Below are 15,587 nucleotides of genomic sequence, written 5' to 3' on the forward strand. Positions count from 1 at the left end.
CCCTGAGGCGAGAGCGGCCGCGGGGGCCCGCGCCTCTGCCCTCGCTGCCCGCCTGAAGCCCGGCTCCTCGGCGCCGGCGAGGCGGCTCGGCTCCCTCGGGGGGCGTGTGGGGTGGGAGGGGGGTGGGGGCGTTTTTTATTTTTTCGGGCGGTTTTCGCCTTTTTTTTTTCTTTTCTTTTTTCCCCCCCTCCCCCGCCTTTTGGGGAGAGCGGGGCGCGGAGCCGGGCTCGGGGGGCCCCTCTCTGCTGCCGGAGAGGTCTATGGTGATAGCACGGGGGCGGCGGGGCAGAAAGCGAGGCGCCGAGGGGGCTGAGGAGGGGGCTCGCCGCCGCGCCCGCCGCCGCTGAGGAGGAGGAGGAGGAGGAGGAAGAGGCGAGGCACCATTTGCTGCTCCCTGCCCCAGCCATGGAGAACGCTCACACAAAGACTGTGGAGGAAGTTTTGGCTTATTTCGGTGTCAACGAAAGCACCGGGCTCAGCCTGGAGCAAGTGAAGAAGCTGAAGGAGAAATGGGGCTCCAACGGTAGGTGCCGCGGCCCCCCGCGCCGCCCGCCGCCGCGGGGATGCTGCCGCCGCGAGTCGCCTCCTCGCCCCTCTTGCGCCTTTTCTTTTTTTCCTTCTTTTTTTTTTTCTTTTTTTCCGCCCGTTTCTCCTTTCCGCCCGTCCTTCGCGGGGCCCTGCCCGAGGCCTAGCGCTGCCGTGCGCGCGAAGCCGGCATCTCTGGCAGGACGCGGAGCGAGGCAGAGAAGATGGCTGACTCGAACTCCACCTCGTGGGCTCCTTTCTGAGGCGGGCGCGCAGGGCCGCTCCGGCGAGGGGATGTCAGCCCGCTGCCTCCCTTGGTGGGGGCACGTCTCCGTTAGGGAGCGCGGCGCTGCCGGGCTGGCTTTCTCCCTCGCTCTTCTTCTTTTTCGGTCCGGCTTGACCTTCATTTTCCCCTGCTTTCCGATACCCTTGTTTTATATTCTTCTCTAGAGTCAGGGAGCAAAACTCACCTGATAAGATTGATTTTTTTTTGTTTATTTAGAATCTTCATTGCTTAGCCGGCCTAGTCCCTTTTCAGCTCCCCGTGCCATGGTGTAAAAACAAAAGGCTATGAGAAGATTGTATGCTTTTTTTTATTATTATTTTTATTATAGATTTTTTTTCCCCTGTAACACCCCTTTTGTGCCTTTTGTGTTACTAAATCTGGCTGTGGAGAAAAAAAAGGGGAGAGCAGAAATCAGAAAAATATTCTCAAATTAAGAAAAGAATTTGACATATTTTGAACCAAGTTGTGTGGCTTTTTTTTTTCCTTTTTTTTTTTGATGCGGAGGAAAAGCCTTGTCAGAAAGCCTTTGAAAAGCTTTCTAAGCCTTTGACCCTTTGTGTGCAGCAACAGCAGAAGTCACACAGCTGCCTGGAGTGATGACTTGGCTGAATTATAACCCTTAGCAGATTCCTGCGAACCTGTATGTTAAAATGCAAGATTTTCAGGCCTATTCAAATGTTTCAGTTAAAAGAGCCACCTTAACAGGGCTTTTAGTAAGGCTCTCAAATCCAGACCAGTTGAGTGTACAATTCGGAAGCAATATCTGGTGGATGCCTTATAAATGCTGTAATATTTCTTTAATGATTTCTTTTTTTTTTTTGACATGCTTCCTGGAAAAATCTGTGATTGACAGAATTACCAGCTGAGGAAGGTAAGCATGTTCATGCAATCTTCTGCAATTCTTGTCAATAACTCATCATTTTCTTATGTGCATAACTAAGTGACTTTGTTAAATATTGCAGGAAAAACCTTACTCGAGCTTGTGATTGAACAGTTTGAAGACTTACTAGTTAGAATTTTGTTGCTGGCAGCTTGCATATCTTTTGTAAGTATGAATTCTTTTTATTTCCTAGGCTTCTGTGTCTCGGGCTCAGGAGCAATGTATGTTCCAACTTATATAAACTATACACAGCGCAGTTATTCTGCTCCTCAAAAGATAGAAGTATAAGATGCAAGTTAAATTGCATGCTGTCTCTTAAATTAATTATCTTGTGGAGGGTTTTTTTTGTATGCTGAAAAACATAATTTCAGGTAATCTTCCACTGCGTGAGCTAGAACTACATAACTACACTAGACAGGTATTAAAAAGTATTTCTCATTCAGCACAGCTTATTGACTCGAGGTGGGATTTCCCAATGCTTTTGTTGGCTTTAAAAACTAACCTTGAGTAAGTAAGCATTTAACTGGTTATTCTTCTTGCCTTTGAGTTAATCGTTATCAAGCTCAATGTATAATCATTGGAAGACATTTTTGGATGCAACGCAGACTGTAAATAGAATTTGCATGGCGAATATTCCAGTTGCCTTCCCTTCCTGATAATAGCAAGGTGACAGTTGTTGCTTTTGACAGTGACAAGAATGATGACGGCAGTGATGGCACCATTGTTGACCAAATTTGGTAACTGACCTTTGGACAGTCTAGTCATAAAATGGACATCTTGCCTTGCATACAGGATTAAAAGAACAAGATCACTAACTTAATTTTGAAAAAGCGTGTTTAGCCAGTCTCTTTACGTAGTGTGTAAAGGATGTGCATTTGCTGAAAAACTGGAAAACTGAATCAAAGGTGAAGTGCAGAAAGGGAGGTGAAGGCTTGTGTGGTTTGAGGAGCTGGAGAGCAAACAAAAAGTGTGCAGAACACTAAACTGTTTAGGTAGAAGTTTATAGGACTTTGCCCTGGAGTTGTAATTGACTACTTAAAAAATGCTAGAGCTCTTAAAGGGGAAGAGAAAGGTGGAAGCTGTGCTGACGCTTTAGCCAAAGGCGAGGTAATCGTGATGGACAGAGCACTCTGAAGCCGCTCTGCGTGTTTGACGGGGAGGAAGGGGAGATGGAGCAGGGTCTTGCTGCGGTGCTCCTGGTTGCTGCAGTATACTGTGTTGCTTGGTCTAGACCAAGGGAGGCTTCAGCTATCCCCGACTGACACGTTGTTTCAAAGCGCTTGCGTTTTGGTATGCATATACTGTTACCGCTGAGCAATGATTGGTGGCATTGATCTTGAGCATGGAGGCAGATGTGCTTTACTTGCTGTGCTATTTCCTGGGGAGGAAATAGGGCTGGCCATAGAAAATTGAATAAACAGGTTACTCAAGAGCTTCTCTCTTCTCTTCCCCGTTCTCCCCTTCTAGCAGATGAAAAGGGGATGTATTTTTGTTCCTGAAAAGTTGGGAATGATTCTGTCATTAAATGAGATAAGTGACAATACAGAATTCTGTTAGCCTTTCATTCTCACTTATGTTGTTTTTGTTTTTATTGTAACTAAATAAGTGAAAAATCACATCACCTATCTTTAAGTTTTAGACTGCTGAATCTGAATATTCAGTATGGTACTAAACTGACAGAGGTCATATAACAAACACTGCCGAGCACACTTTGCAGACTTTATTAGCAACTGGATTAAATTCCTTTCTTCAGTGTGTTTAATTTTTCCATCCAAGTAAGGGGAGACTATAGTCTAATGGGGTGGGATAGATCTAGGTTCTCTGCTTTTCTGACAGTGACCTGTTGTGTGACCTTGGGCTACTGCTTTGCCTTTTTTATGCCTCCCATTGAAGAGTTATGGCTACCCACTGTAACAGCAGGTTGGGAGAAATGAGCATTTTTTCTTCAAATATATTTTTAATCAAATCTAAAAGAAGAATGTGACATTTTAATTTTGGCACTTTTAAAAGCACTTCCCTCCTTGTTTTTCCGGCATTTTCCCTGTTCAGAAGATGATCATCTGTTGTCTGTTTCTCTTAGGGTTTTGACACTTGTTCTTGATGAAAGCATATTAGAGGCTTTTGTAATAGCTGTAAGGAACTGCTGAGTGTGTTGATATAAAGATTTTATTGCTGCAAAAATTGCATGTAATTAACCTGACCTCTGGTATTTCTGGAAATGCTTGAATAGAGTATGTAGCGATGTTAGGCTTGTGGACAGTAATTGCTCCCTGAGAATACTTGAAAACAATACATAAAGACTGGAATTGTATATAAAGATAAGATTATAAATTATGCTAAGTCAGTCTTACGATAGAACCACTTAATGCTAAAGGTTAACTTCAGTGTGTGTATTGTACTGTCTTTTACAAGCCTTAGACAATTCAATTTTGCAATTTGTACTGTTACAGAGCATGCAAAACTCCCTGTACCTTAAGTATCTTAGAATGGGTAATTAGACTTAAAATGGAGTCAGTCAAGCTTGTGTTGGTTTTGGAGAGTGAATAATAACAATGTGGAGCTTCTCTTTAATCTAAGCCAAAAGTCAAGACTTTCGGCATTTTTTGAGGGCAGCATCAGATCCTCACAGAACCATATCACAGAATTTGGTGATGTGCTGACTTTCATTTCAATGACTGCTTTTTACTGTAATTTATTATTTGATCGATCTTAAACCATAGTACTTGAGTAGAAGGTGGGGCATTGTATTGCATACCAATAGAGGTAAGATTGGATAATGCCTCTTCTTGGAAATAACTGTCAGAAACTTTCAGCTAAAGACTTTTTAGGCCTGGTATACATACAAAAGGGAATTTTCCTCAAGATTGCTTAAATGAGTAGCTCAGTTTCCGTTGAATGACAATGAATGGGAAAAATGGCTTACCAAGGACTTAAGAAAACAAATGCCCCCAAAAGCCCAAAATTGTGCTAAGCCTTTGAGTTAGGGGAGAGAGGGTTGGATGTTGAAATTGGGTGTGAATATAGCACTGACTTTAAGGTTTGGTGTTTTGGTTCTTTTTTTGTTTTTTTTTCTTTTGAGTATGTCAATGAAAATTTGTTCTAAATTTGAGTTTGAGAAGTTGAATTTTCTGAGAATTCTGTGGAGTATGTATGTTGTGTTGCTAATGGCAGTGGACTTACAGTGCATGCCTTCAGGAAAGACACTGGTGCACATCTAATCTTTACAAGTTTTTTCCATTGCTGATAGGACAGTGAATGTAGCAGAGTTCTTCACTAGCTGTACACCTCCAAAATTAAAAGCTGCTGAACTTAGAGGTTCAGGTGTGAGGGGCCTCAAGGTATGCAGGTTACTATTTTGTGATATGGAGTGCTTTTCTGGTAATTGTTTGTTAGGATCTTAAATCATATTAAAATCTTATTGTTGTGATTATGTATCTAGATGTTAAAGGACAGATATGGTTGTTTCTGTGCAATCATTCATCTGCATTTTTCTGTAGAAACGTTACCCTCTTCGATATCATATGAACTTCTGTGTTCAAAGTGCAATTTGTGTCCTCTAGCTCTACACCCCTTGTCAGGTATGTGTTGGTAAAGTAAATCAGACTAATGGCTGAATCTGTGTCCCCCTGATTGTAGGGGTCATATGCGTAGTCAGCATATATTAGCTGTAGATGCTGTGTGCTACATTCCAAGTCAGAACCACTGTTGCTAGCTAGCAACTGTTTAAATTCTTAGACCTCTGTTTTTTTTTCTTTCAATATCTTCATTGGCCTTAAATATATTTTTTAAGAGGGGGGGAAAAATGTAAATCGTTTCTGATTTTTATAAATGGATCTATAGGTTTGGGCCTCGCCTTAGTTCTTTTGGACTATGTGAAACCCCTGCAGAGAGTCTATTGCAGCAATTGATGGGCCTTCATAGTCTGACTTTCTAGGTGCAAGTAAAAGGATGCTTAATTTTACATTAACTTCAGCTTGAAATTCTTGCTACTTTAGCGTGTGCTCAGATCTGTGGTATTTACACAGAACAACTATCTTTGCCCTATAAGTGACTCTGACAGGTTGCAAAATGTTACTGGTGCAACTGGTATAGAATAATACTTTGATAAAATATGTATGTGTTAAACAGTGATGGATGCTTAACAGTGCAGTGCTACCTTTGCATCATTCTTCTAGTGAATTCCTTGTACTAGGTGCAGTGTAGGCTAGACCTTCTATCTAAAACTTGAAGTTTTAACTTTCTTTTAAATACCAGACTCTGAGAGTAGTCCTGTTTGTTTCAATTATTTCTTTAATGCCTAAGCTAACTTAGTGAATGTTCTGGGAATTTCTTCTACTAGTAGATATGTATGTTTAGATTAAAACTGTATGCTGTGATTTAGTCTGAATATGTTGATTATAGCTTGTAAATTAGCAAGAGTATAGCCTAATCTGTGTTAAGTGAGCAAAGCTATTGTTGGAGAGAATAATACTTGTTGGAGGCAAAAGATTGCAGGCTTTGCCCTAAAATCACCCAAAAGCTACATGTTAAGGTTAACAGCAGTGAGTGTGTGGCACAAGATAAGTATTGCTGTAGTGTATTATGCTGCCATGCTTTTAGCCAAACTCTGAATACTCAGGAGCATCCAAGATACCATCTGATAGGCAAGGGTGACAAAACTGTAAGAATCAGTTGTGACTCCATTTTAATAGTTTTGTAGAAATTTAAAAAACTGGGTGCCATATGTCTTTATTTTCCCTTTTTGCTACATTAAGAACACAAAGCATTTGTGTATTCAGAAATATGGAGTAGCTTATCTGATGGGTGCTTACAATCTGCTAACCCGATAAAATTCTTAATTTCCTTCTCATTAATGGCCAAGCTCCTTTCTTTTTTTTTCTGGTGTCAAAATGAAAAACAAACAGAAAAGCTTGTTAGGTTGCTGACAACAAAATGTTTGCTTCTTCTCTGTTAGCTGTAAGTGAGTACAGACTGCTGGGCAACAGATTTTTATCTCAAAACTTCTATTTGTTCTAATTCAATTTTTGTTACTTTATGATAAATAGTCACCTGAGACAACTTGCCTCCATGACTTATCTTGGAATACAGAAATGCTTAATTTGTAGAAGTGCAAAAAGCTAAAAGGACATTTCTGTTCTCTTACCCGTGTTGATTGCTAATCTACTTTATTGCTGACTAACTTCTGCATTGTACCTCTACCTCCTTTTTATAGATAACCATGAAAATTAAGTGCTTTTTGCCTAGTGTTCTGCAGGTCCGCCCCATTACGCTTTGGTTAAAACAGGCTTCTGCAAGCCATAACTCTAGCAAAATAAAAGCGACCCTAAATCAAATATGCTGAATGGAAGTTGTCCTCTAAGCTACTTACTCTGACTGCTGATATAGTAATATTATGTCTTGCTGTTAGTTATTTCCCTTAGATTTTAGACTTGCATTTCTCTTAACCTATTGTTTTATTCTGTTTATGATAACTTTTCCTACAGACCATATTGCCTGAACAGTACACTGGAGATCAATGATCTTGTAATTAAGCTGTTACACGTGTGAATCTTAACATGGTTAGGACTAATATACAGTGTGGCTCTTCTGAATAATAGTCAAATAAAAGATCCCACATCGTCAATCTCTCCAGGATCTTGGAGTATACTAATGGAAACTTCTGGCAGAAACTTCATGCTTCTCACAGGAGTTGTCTGGTCTCTACCCAGGCTTCAGCATACAATGTTCTGTTGTCACTAAAAACACCTAACTAATACTTCTAAGCTTAAATGGCTTGCTATGTATTCCTTGTTCTGCTTTCTTTTTGTATTTGTTGCATTTTGGCTGTTATTTACAGGCTACTGTTAAATAAGAAACTTAATCTGTTACTGCAGTATGTGTATTACGGGTATCCTAAATGGAATGTTAATACAGCTTTAGTCTGCTATAGCAAAACCAAGAACTCACTTATATGTATTTTGTTATTTATATGGCTATATTTATTAAAGCATTCTAGAGCTAGAGTCCAGAATTTGTTCCACCTTTACTAATTGTGTGGAAACTATTTTTAGTTTTAGTGCTGTTACAGGTTGATAATTTTGCCAAAACAATAGCGAAGATCTGAAACTACCAGATTTGTGCTGACAGGATTTCTGATCTAAGTTCTCCTGATCTTTTTGAAATAATGGCTGATTGAAAGAAAAATCCTTTTAAAACTTAATTTTGGTTCTCCTTGACATAGCCAGATCTTCTTGTCTTTGTAGCTACTTTCCTTAACTCTTAATGTTTCAGGCTTTCTCAATGTTGTTTTACAACCCACATGGTCTTCAATCTGTAAAGATTATAGTTTAGTACTGTGTAAAGCAAATGTTTTATTCCAGTTAACCTGGCAAGTAGCTGCTCTGTTAAGAATGCTACAAAATTATTGAATTCACTTGCTCTTTTGGAAGCAGGATTGGCTGTACAGAATTCCAGTAAGGAAAGGGAGGGAAGAAGTAGATGCTAAGCAGCTTTTTTTGATGTGCTAAAGAAACTAGAGTGTACCATTAGCCGTTTCTGTAGCTCCATCAGAGGCAACAATGCTGGTGCAGAGTAAAAGCTATTTATGGTATAAGGGGCAATGTGTAAAGTGAAAAGTACAATGTAAACTGTACAATTGCTGAATTGCTCCAGCAGGTCAAACGGCACAAGCTGTTACTGTAGATGCATTGGATTAGTGCTGCAGAGGAGGGAAGAAACACTGGGATGTAGCAAGCATAAGAGTTCCTAACTAAATCTCTTCTCCAGAGGGATTACAAAGATCCTCAATGTCGCATTGCCAGTTGGAACATTTCAGTTATATTAATCATAACCTGGATCTTACAAGTTTATTCTTTTGTAATAAAATTTGTTGTTGCACTGGATTTGCTTGACAGTTTTGGTTTTCTGCTTGAGGCTTTCATGCTGCTTCTCCTTCTTCCTTTTAACATCCTGGAGTGTTTCACAATTGAGCAATAGCTCTGAGCAGCATGTTAGTGGAATTACGGTGCTTGCTTTAGTAACGGTTTGCTTGCTGCAGTCTTCTAGTGATTCAGAGTGCTGTTGCCTGACTACTGGCCCTAATTATCTCAACACGTTGTTCCTATTTACTGTCACTTTCCAGGCTTCCTGTTGCTCAACATGCTGACAAAAAAGCTCTTCCTCTCTGGTCATGTTAGCTTGACTTCAGTAACTATAGAACTTTTTAGATGAGTAAATGTCAAGGCCTCCGCAGTCTCCAGAAGTCAAGTGAATGGCAGAAGCCTAATACTTAGAGTGTAATTCTAAAGCAAATGGATTAAAAAAAATCTCTTTGGAGCCTTTTATGCAAGTTCTAAAGTTGATTTATTAAAAAAAAAAAAATCGCTTTTGAGTTTTATCAACTACTCAGCTCAGAAGTCAACTTCTAATGTGACCACTCAATTCACTTAGAAGCTTTAATAAGTCACCACTTGTATTTAAATCAGCACATGGTTATTTTTCAGATCTACTCACTGAAAACATCTAAAGCTATTTTCATTTGTACACCTAACTAAACTCACCAATAAATAAGTTCTTTTGATAAAGAACAATTAATCTAATTAAGTCAGATTCTGAGTGTGCATGAAACTCAATCTTGCAAAGCTGTGGTGTTTTAAGTACTGGCACTAATCAGTCTGAGTCCTGTTTTAGACAGTAAGGAACAAATTTTTGCAACTTTTCAGTGCTGTAGCCATTGTCGCATCAACTTCTGCTTTCCTTTGTGAACCAAAAGTAGCAATGGGCTTTCAAAATAGTGTGTTTCTTTAAAAGAAGACCAGGCTTGTGAATGAACTCTGCACTACTTCAGTAAAGAATTTTTTTTTTTCCTCCTCTTTCCATTGCATATTGCCAACTCATTCATGAACTGCACCTTGGAAGATTAAGGGTTTTTTCAAAATCATTCAAGTCTAAGGAGTTGAAGCTATAGCTGAAATTTATTGGGTCTTAAATATGCAAGCTGTCTTTGTAAATTCCTTTAGTAATTTAAATCCTCATGTTTTCTTTCACAGGTCCTGGCCTGGTTTGAAGAAGGTGAAGAAACAATCACAGCATTTGTAGAGCCTTTTGTAATCTTACTTATATTAGTAGCCAATGCAATTGTGGGAGTGTGGCAGGTAGGCAGATATTTTTACAATGTCAAATCTCAAATGCTTTGGGGTTTTTCTGGTTTAATAGAAAGGACTGTACAGTGCAGTGTCAGGTGCTTCAAACAATGCGAGTAATGTATGCTGTAACTTTTAATTCCTCAGAATCTACATACCATATAAATTCTGGTCAGAAAGTGTTGACTTAAAGATAAAATGAAAACTTTCAAACTATGGCCCATGAGGCAAAATACCTCGTCCATGTGTTTGGTCACATGCTGAAAAACATGTTAACTAAATAGTCCAGAATAAAGACCTAAATTCAGGAGACAAATCAAATATTGGAAGGTTAAGAAACCATATCAATTGGTTCAGTTTGCCCAAAAAAAAAAAAAAAAAAAAAAAGGTCTCAACTAAATAACAAAGGAGGAGATGCTTGCTATCAAGTTTCTTGTGGCTCTTTCTTGTTGATAACAAATGCTATGTTTTAATAAATTTATTAATAAATGTAATACAGTATTTTTCCAATTTGATTACTACATTACCTGTTACATGTATGTGTAAGATGCATGCATCTATAAAAAGTAATTCTTATTGATGCATGTCTATAATAAATAATTCCTTTGAAGACTTCTAAATGTCACAAAACTCTTCCTACATTATCATTTGTGAGATGAATTAGATGGATTTTTTTTAAATATTATTGACAGTAGCATATTCTGACACTCCTTGAGATAGTAAAGTTATACCAGCAGTTTTGCTTTGCACATTTGATCATTTCAGACAGTGGTGTAAATCTTAGTGTCATCTTCTTGCAGAGGAAAAATATTCTAGGATTTTAGGGTGACTTAAGTTCTTGGTAAATTTCTTTTAAAGGGATAGTATTAATGCGGTTACTTGCTAGCTTAGCAGGTTAGGCTTAAGGCTTAAAACAAACAAACTGTCCAAAATAACGATGAAAATTAAAAGAAGAAAACCCATTACTAAATTTAAACATGTTAGAGAGGAGAGTGCACACTGGAAACTGCCAGAAGTGGCTTTCAGTGGGGTTGCTGCACATTACTACTCACTGCTTTGTGCTACCACTAATAAGCTAGTTGAAGACTAACTCTCAAAAGATTCATTTTTAGTAGGATCCAGCTTGCTGCGCGACTTCTAGAACTGGTACAAAGGAAGAAGTAATGCAGAGAGAGGGAGGGAAGGAAGGAGTGCCCCTTTAAGTGGCATCTTCTTGCACAATCGCTTTACAGATTTGAATAGAATTAAACTAATGCTTTCACATAACTGGAAATTTGAGTTAGAATTGTATGTGTAATAATTTGGAGCATGTAATGTAAGATAAAGGTATCTGTACAGTTTGGGAGTTTTCTTGCATAGTTGTGTACCCTGCCAGAGGAAACAACTAATTTTTCAAACCTGATAAAGTATGCAAAGAATCTCAATATATACCTACATGCAGTGAACTTAAGCTGTACAACTCTGTTTCACAATTAAATGAGTCATTTGCTTGCTTTAATGGGCATGGAAAATAAGTTGCAGTACATAGTCTCCACCCATAAATGTATCTGTTTCTACAAGTAGTAGTGTGAGCAACTGTGAGTCATGGCCTTAACTCTGCCCTCCTCAACCTTGCCTTTCATGTGCCCTTCTCCCGAAATGCCATCTCCTGATACTTCAGTGGTTGGCAAGATAGTGTGTTGCAACTCCCTTGACTTCCAGCAAACGGGAAACAACGCAATATGGTCTAACGCACTGAGTGGGCTGTCCTAGCTGAATCATGTTTAATTCTTTCTTATTTCTCTTTTCGAAGGAAAAATACAGTTTAACCTTTTATTTAAGAGACTTTTCCCTTGTGTTGTTAAGGTTTTGCCTCATGTTAACTCTTAGTCTAAGTAAGAGCACTATCTGCATTCTTGTGCTGAGGAGCAGAATTAATTTACCTAGTGGAATATGAAGCTAGTATTTTAGGACCTGAGCTGGTATCTCTGCACTACCTGGCATTGAGTTGTGCCATGTAAATATAAGTCCTTAGAGGTAGCTTTGGTAATGTTGTGTGAGCTGAAGCGTTATAGGGAAATACCTAATATCTCAACCTTTGAATTTCTGAAGATTAAGTGTCTGCTTTGACACATGCTTTGAGAAAGTTTTTATCATCTGGAAAGGCTGGTACATATTTGAAAAACGCAGGTATTCTAAAAACTATACACACCCTTAGTGTTATCTGTAATCATCAGGATTGTAATGACATCTGTACCTCTCAGTAGGTTAGGAAATGAGAAATAAGTTAGTTTTCCTTGAGCTAGAGAAGGAGTAGTGATAAGCTGTTGGTTTCTTATGCTGTCCTCTGTCTAGGTGGCATCAAGATGTTGACTGCAATCTCCAGTAGTACTTAGCTGAGAGAACTGTACTTGAGAAAGCTATTGCATTAGTGCTTATGGAAATAAAAAGGTCTTGTCATGTGGGGGGACTCATCTCAATTTGTAAATTGTTAAAGATTCTCAGGAAGAAACTTCTAATCTATATGATCTAACTTCACTAAATTTCACTGAAATCAAGTTGATAATGTGCTTTTTGAGGAATTTTGAATTATAGCTTCTATGGCTAGCCCTGTGGTAAAATCTAATTCATCTTTAAATAGCTTAACTTTGAGTTTTGTCTTAACTTAGCCTTTGATTTGGTACCTCTAATTTCTGTCAGTAAGTGAACCTCAGTACTGCTAGCCCATTCTAGTCTGAGTCTAAGATGCTCCAGCTAGTAGTTTGCAGTTGAGGCAAGGCTATATCCATTAGTTTTAAGTCTCGATGCTTTTTTTTTTTTTTTTTTAATATCAAAAAGCATCCATATGACACCTAAAACTGTTTGTGTGGCCTCCCTGTAACAAGACACAGTGAATATTCTTGATGGGAAATGCTACAGAGTTTGAATAAACAGCTTCTAGATTCTGAATACCCACTAATGTCTGAATTATGTTGAAATGATTTCCAGTTAGGAACCTCATAATGGGGTGGGTCACATCATTCTCTGTGTGAATAAATGTAGCTGATCAGTCAGCAGTATTCATATGGTGCTGCACTTGGAAAATCAGATCTAATGTACTTATTTTTCCTTGTAGCGAGGGCTTTAAAAATTACGCATTTTTGTTGTCTTCCAGGAAAGAAATGCTGAAAATGCTATTGAAGCTCTTAAAGAATATGAACCTGAAATGGGCAAAGTATATCGGCAAGATCGAAAAAGTGTACAGAGAATTAAAGCAAGAGACATTGTCCCAGGTGATATTGTAGAAGTGGCAGGTAAGTTTTACTTATGTAGTACATACGTGTTTGACATGTATTTTAAAATTGTTAATGATCCAAGGCCCTAGAGGGGATTTTCAAAGAAGCTTAAGTGTATGCTTTACTTAGGAACAATCTTGCTTCTGTTCATCTGTAATTACCTTAAACGTGCATTTGCACTGAGGGATTGTTTTTTAAATTGCTGCTTTAACTGGTAGATTTAAAAGCAAATCATCTTAACTGTAGAACAGGTTTTAAAATTTTAGAATGGTGACAAATGTTATTGTCTAAATTTAGGCTTCAGAATGTTTTATATTACAACTCATCTGCTTTCTATTAAAAATATTTTTTTCCTTGCTTTTAAATGTGTTCACTTTAGTTTCTGGAATGCAAAGATTTCTTAGTTAGTTGCACTCTATCCTTTATTATTAAAAAAAAAAAAAAAAAAGGCAGCTGTTCTTTTCAGCTTCTTTACAAACTTCTTCCTTTGTCCTCTAAGCTAATATATGGCTAGCATCTGATGTCATTATATTCTCATCATCTTTCATAATTCCTTAGTGCATCTATGTTTTGCTTGTTGCTCTGTGGGAGACCACAAATAGAAAAATGGCTGTACAAAGTAGAACTTCCTGTTTTTCAAGTATACGCATTTGAAATTCTGTTTTCTTAAATAAAACAAAAAAAATCCTAAATTAGACTTTTGCATCACAATTTTTAATAATTTAAGCTTGCCCTAAAGGAGGTGTCTTTATATGGAAGGAGTGCAAAAATAAAAGTGTTGGATACTTCAGAAATATGTACTACTTTGTTTTGGTGATATTGTCACGGCAATAGTTTTTCTCTAAACTGGCTTGGTCAGTGACTTCTATGTGGGAAGGAACAAACGAACAAAAACATTAAAGTAGGTGATTCTTGTTAAATGTCAGGAGTAATTTCAAACTCATATTTTGTAGGTCATTATCAACTGTTAACTGAGTGATTGTTCCTTTGGGAACAAGTTAGGTTGTACATCAAACTTTCTTTCCGCTAGTGTCACTTTGCTTTTAGAGGTGGTAGCTGTCTCGGGAGGAGATAAATATATATCCTTAAACTTGACTGTCCTGCTATTTTAATTAGCAGGCAAAGAGAGTATGCACTCAAAATGAAGTTGGTTTTGGCTGTCTGCCCAGCTTTCGTTCCCTGAGAAACTTTAATGTTCCCTAACCCTGTCCTGAGCCTCTGTTTTGTACATAGGATGATTCAATTGGAGCAACCCTGGCTAGGGTAATTATGAGTGAGCGTGAATCTCATGAAGGCGGAAGCTAGTTTCCTCTTAGTATCTTTTGGTGAAGAACGAGTACAAATACAAAGTACTGACAGCTGAAATAAAGGGTGAATTATGATACCTTGTCACTTACTCTGCTGTTTTGCCTCACTATTTCTACTTCTGAAACCATAAAGTCAATTTTACATCTGTGACTTTTGCAATGCCATTTTGTTTCAGCAGCTGAAGCTTTCTGCATCATCTTGAGGCAAACAGAACTGTATGAATTACAGATTTTGCAACAGGCTTCTAATCCAAATCAAGTGTCCTGATTTTAAATGTCACCAGTAGAATGGCAGTTTTGGAAGCAGTTTTTCTGTCATGGGGAATATATTGATTTTGTACTTCAAAGCAGTTTTGGTAGAACAGCAAATAGGGGACTGGTGTTTCATACTGCTTTGGGGTATCTCACTAAGGGAAAAAATGCTGGATTTTGTTCTGTGAGGTGGCTAGAGCACAGAAAAAAAAATGTTCTGGTTGCTTCTCTATTTCAGAAATGGTAAAGGGATAGCTTTTTCATCTTATGGAATAAAACAGCCCTCAAAGTTGTACATCAAATACCTAGGGGATGTTCAGGTTTTTACTCATCTTGCAGTGCGTTGTCAGTATCCATAAAAATCAATTGCTTGACTTTAGACATCTCTTTAGAAAGCCTCAATCTGAAGCAAGAAATGAATTGAAAATGAACTGCTGACTAGCATATCTATAACACTAGGCTGTCTTTTTAACAAACATGGCACCCAAATTTTAAGGGTACTGTTGCGTTATTTTTAAATCTGCTCATAGAACAGTGTCTGATAGTCCAACATTTTTGGAACGAATTAAAAAGGCACATTTTAAAACTAGTGTGCTCAAGTAGAGAAATAAAAATAATTTGACTTGTATTGCTGTCCTTTCTTAATATAGATAGTCTAGCCTGTTGGTTGACTGAGTATTTTAAATAGCATGAGCTTCTACACTTGTACTGGTGGGTCAAACGGTCCAGTCTTAAGCACTCTATAGTCATCATTTTTTTTCTTACTGGCAAACACTGTTTCAAGCAAATAACAGCTTCAAGCAAAGGTGACTACATAAATGTTCTGTTTAAGGATAGGTGATGTGGATATTTAGCACAGAAAATAAGTGCTTCAGCATAATATGAACTCTGATATTGAAACAATACATTCTAACTTGAAGATAGACAATGATGAAATTGTAATTGTAGCAAACTCAGAAAAGC

The 15,587-nt window shown here is 38.2% G+C and overlaps 1 protein-coding gene across 1 annotated transcript in view; it reads left to right on the forward strand.

Moving 5' to 3' along the window:
* The first annotated feature begins 165 nt into the window (after positions 1-165).
* The window catches only part of ATP2A2 (ATPase sarcoplasmic/endoplasmic reticulum Ca2+ transporting 2), a 44,640-nt gene continuing 29,218 nt past the window's right edge, over positions 166-15,587 (forward strand). Inside the window, exons 1-5 of the mRNA XM_026058855.1 lie at positions 166-523; positions 1,665-1,682; positions 1,774-1,856; positions 9,719-9,823; positions 12,945-13,083. Of these exons, the coding sequence (XP_025914640.1) occupies positions 406-523; positions 1,665-1,682; positions 1,774-1,856; positions 9,719-9,823; positions 12,945-13,083 (463 nt within the window). The 5' untranslated portion in view covers positions 166-405. The remainder of the gene's footprint in view (positions 524-1,664; positions 1,683-1,773; positions 1,857-9,718; positions 9,824-12,944; positions 13,084-15,587) is intronic.

The sequence above is a fragment of the Apteryx rowi genome, unplaced genomic scaffold, assembly GCF_003343035.1.
Source record: "Apteryx rowi isolate R43461 unplaced genomic scaffold, aptRow1 scaffold_15, whole genome shotgun sequence".
NCBI lineage: Eukaryota > Metazoa > Chordata > Aves > Apterygiformes > Apterygidae > Apteryx > Apteryx rowi.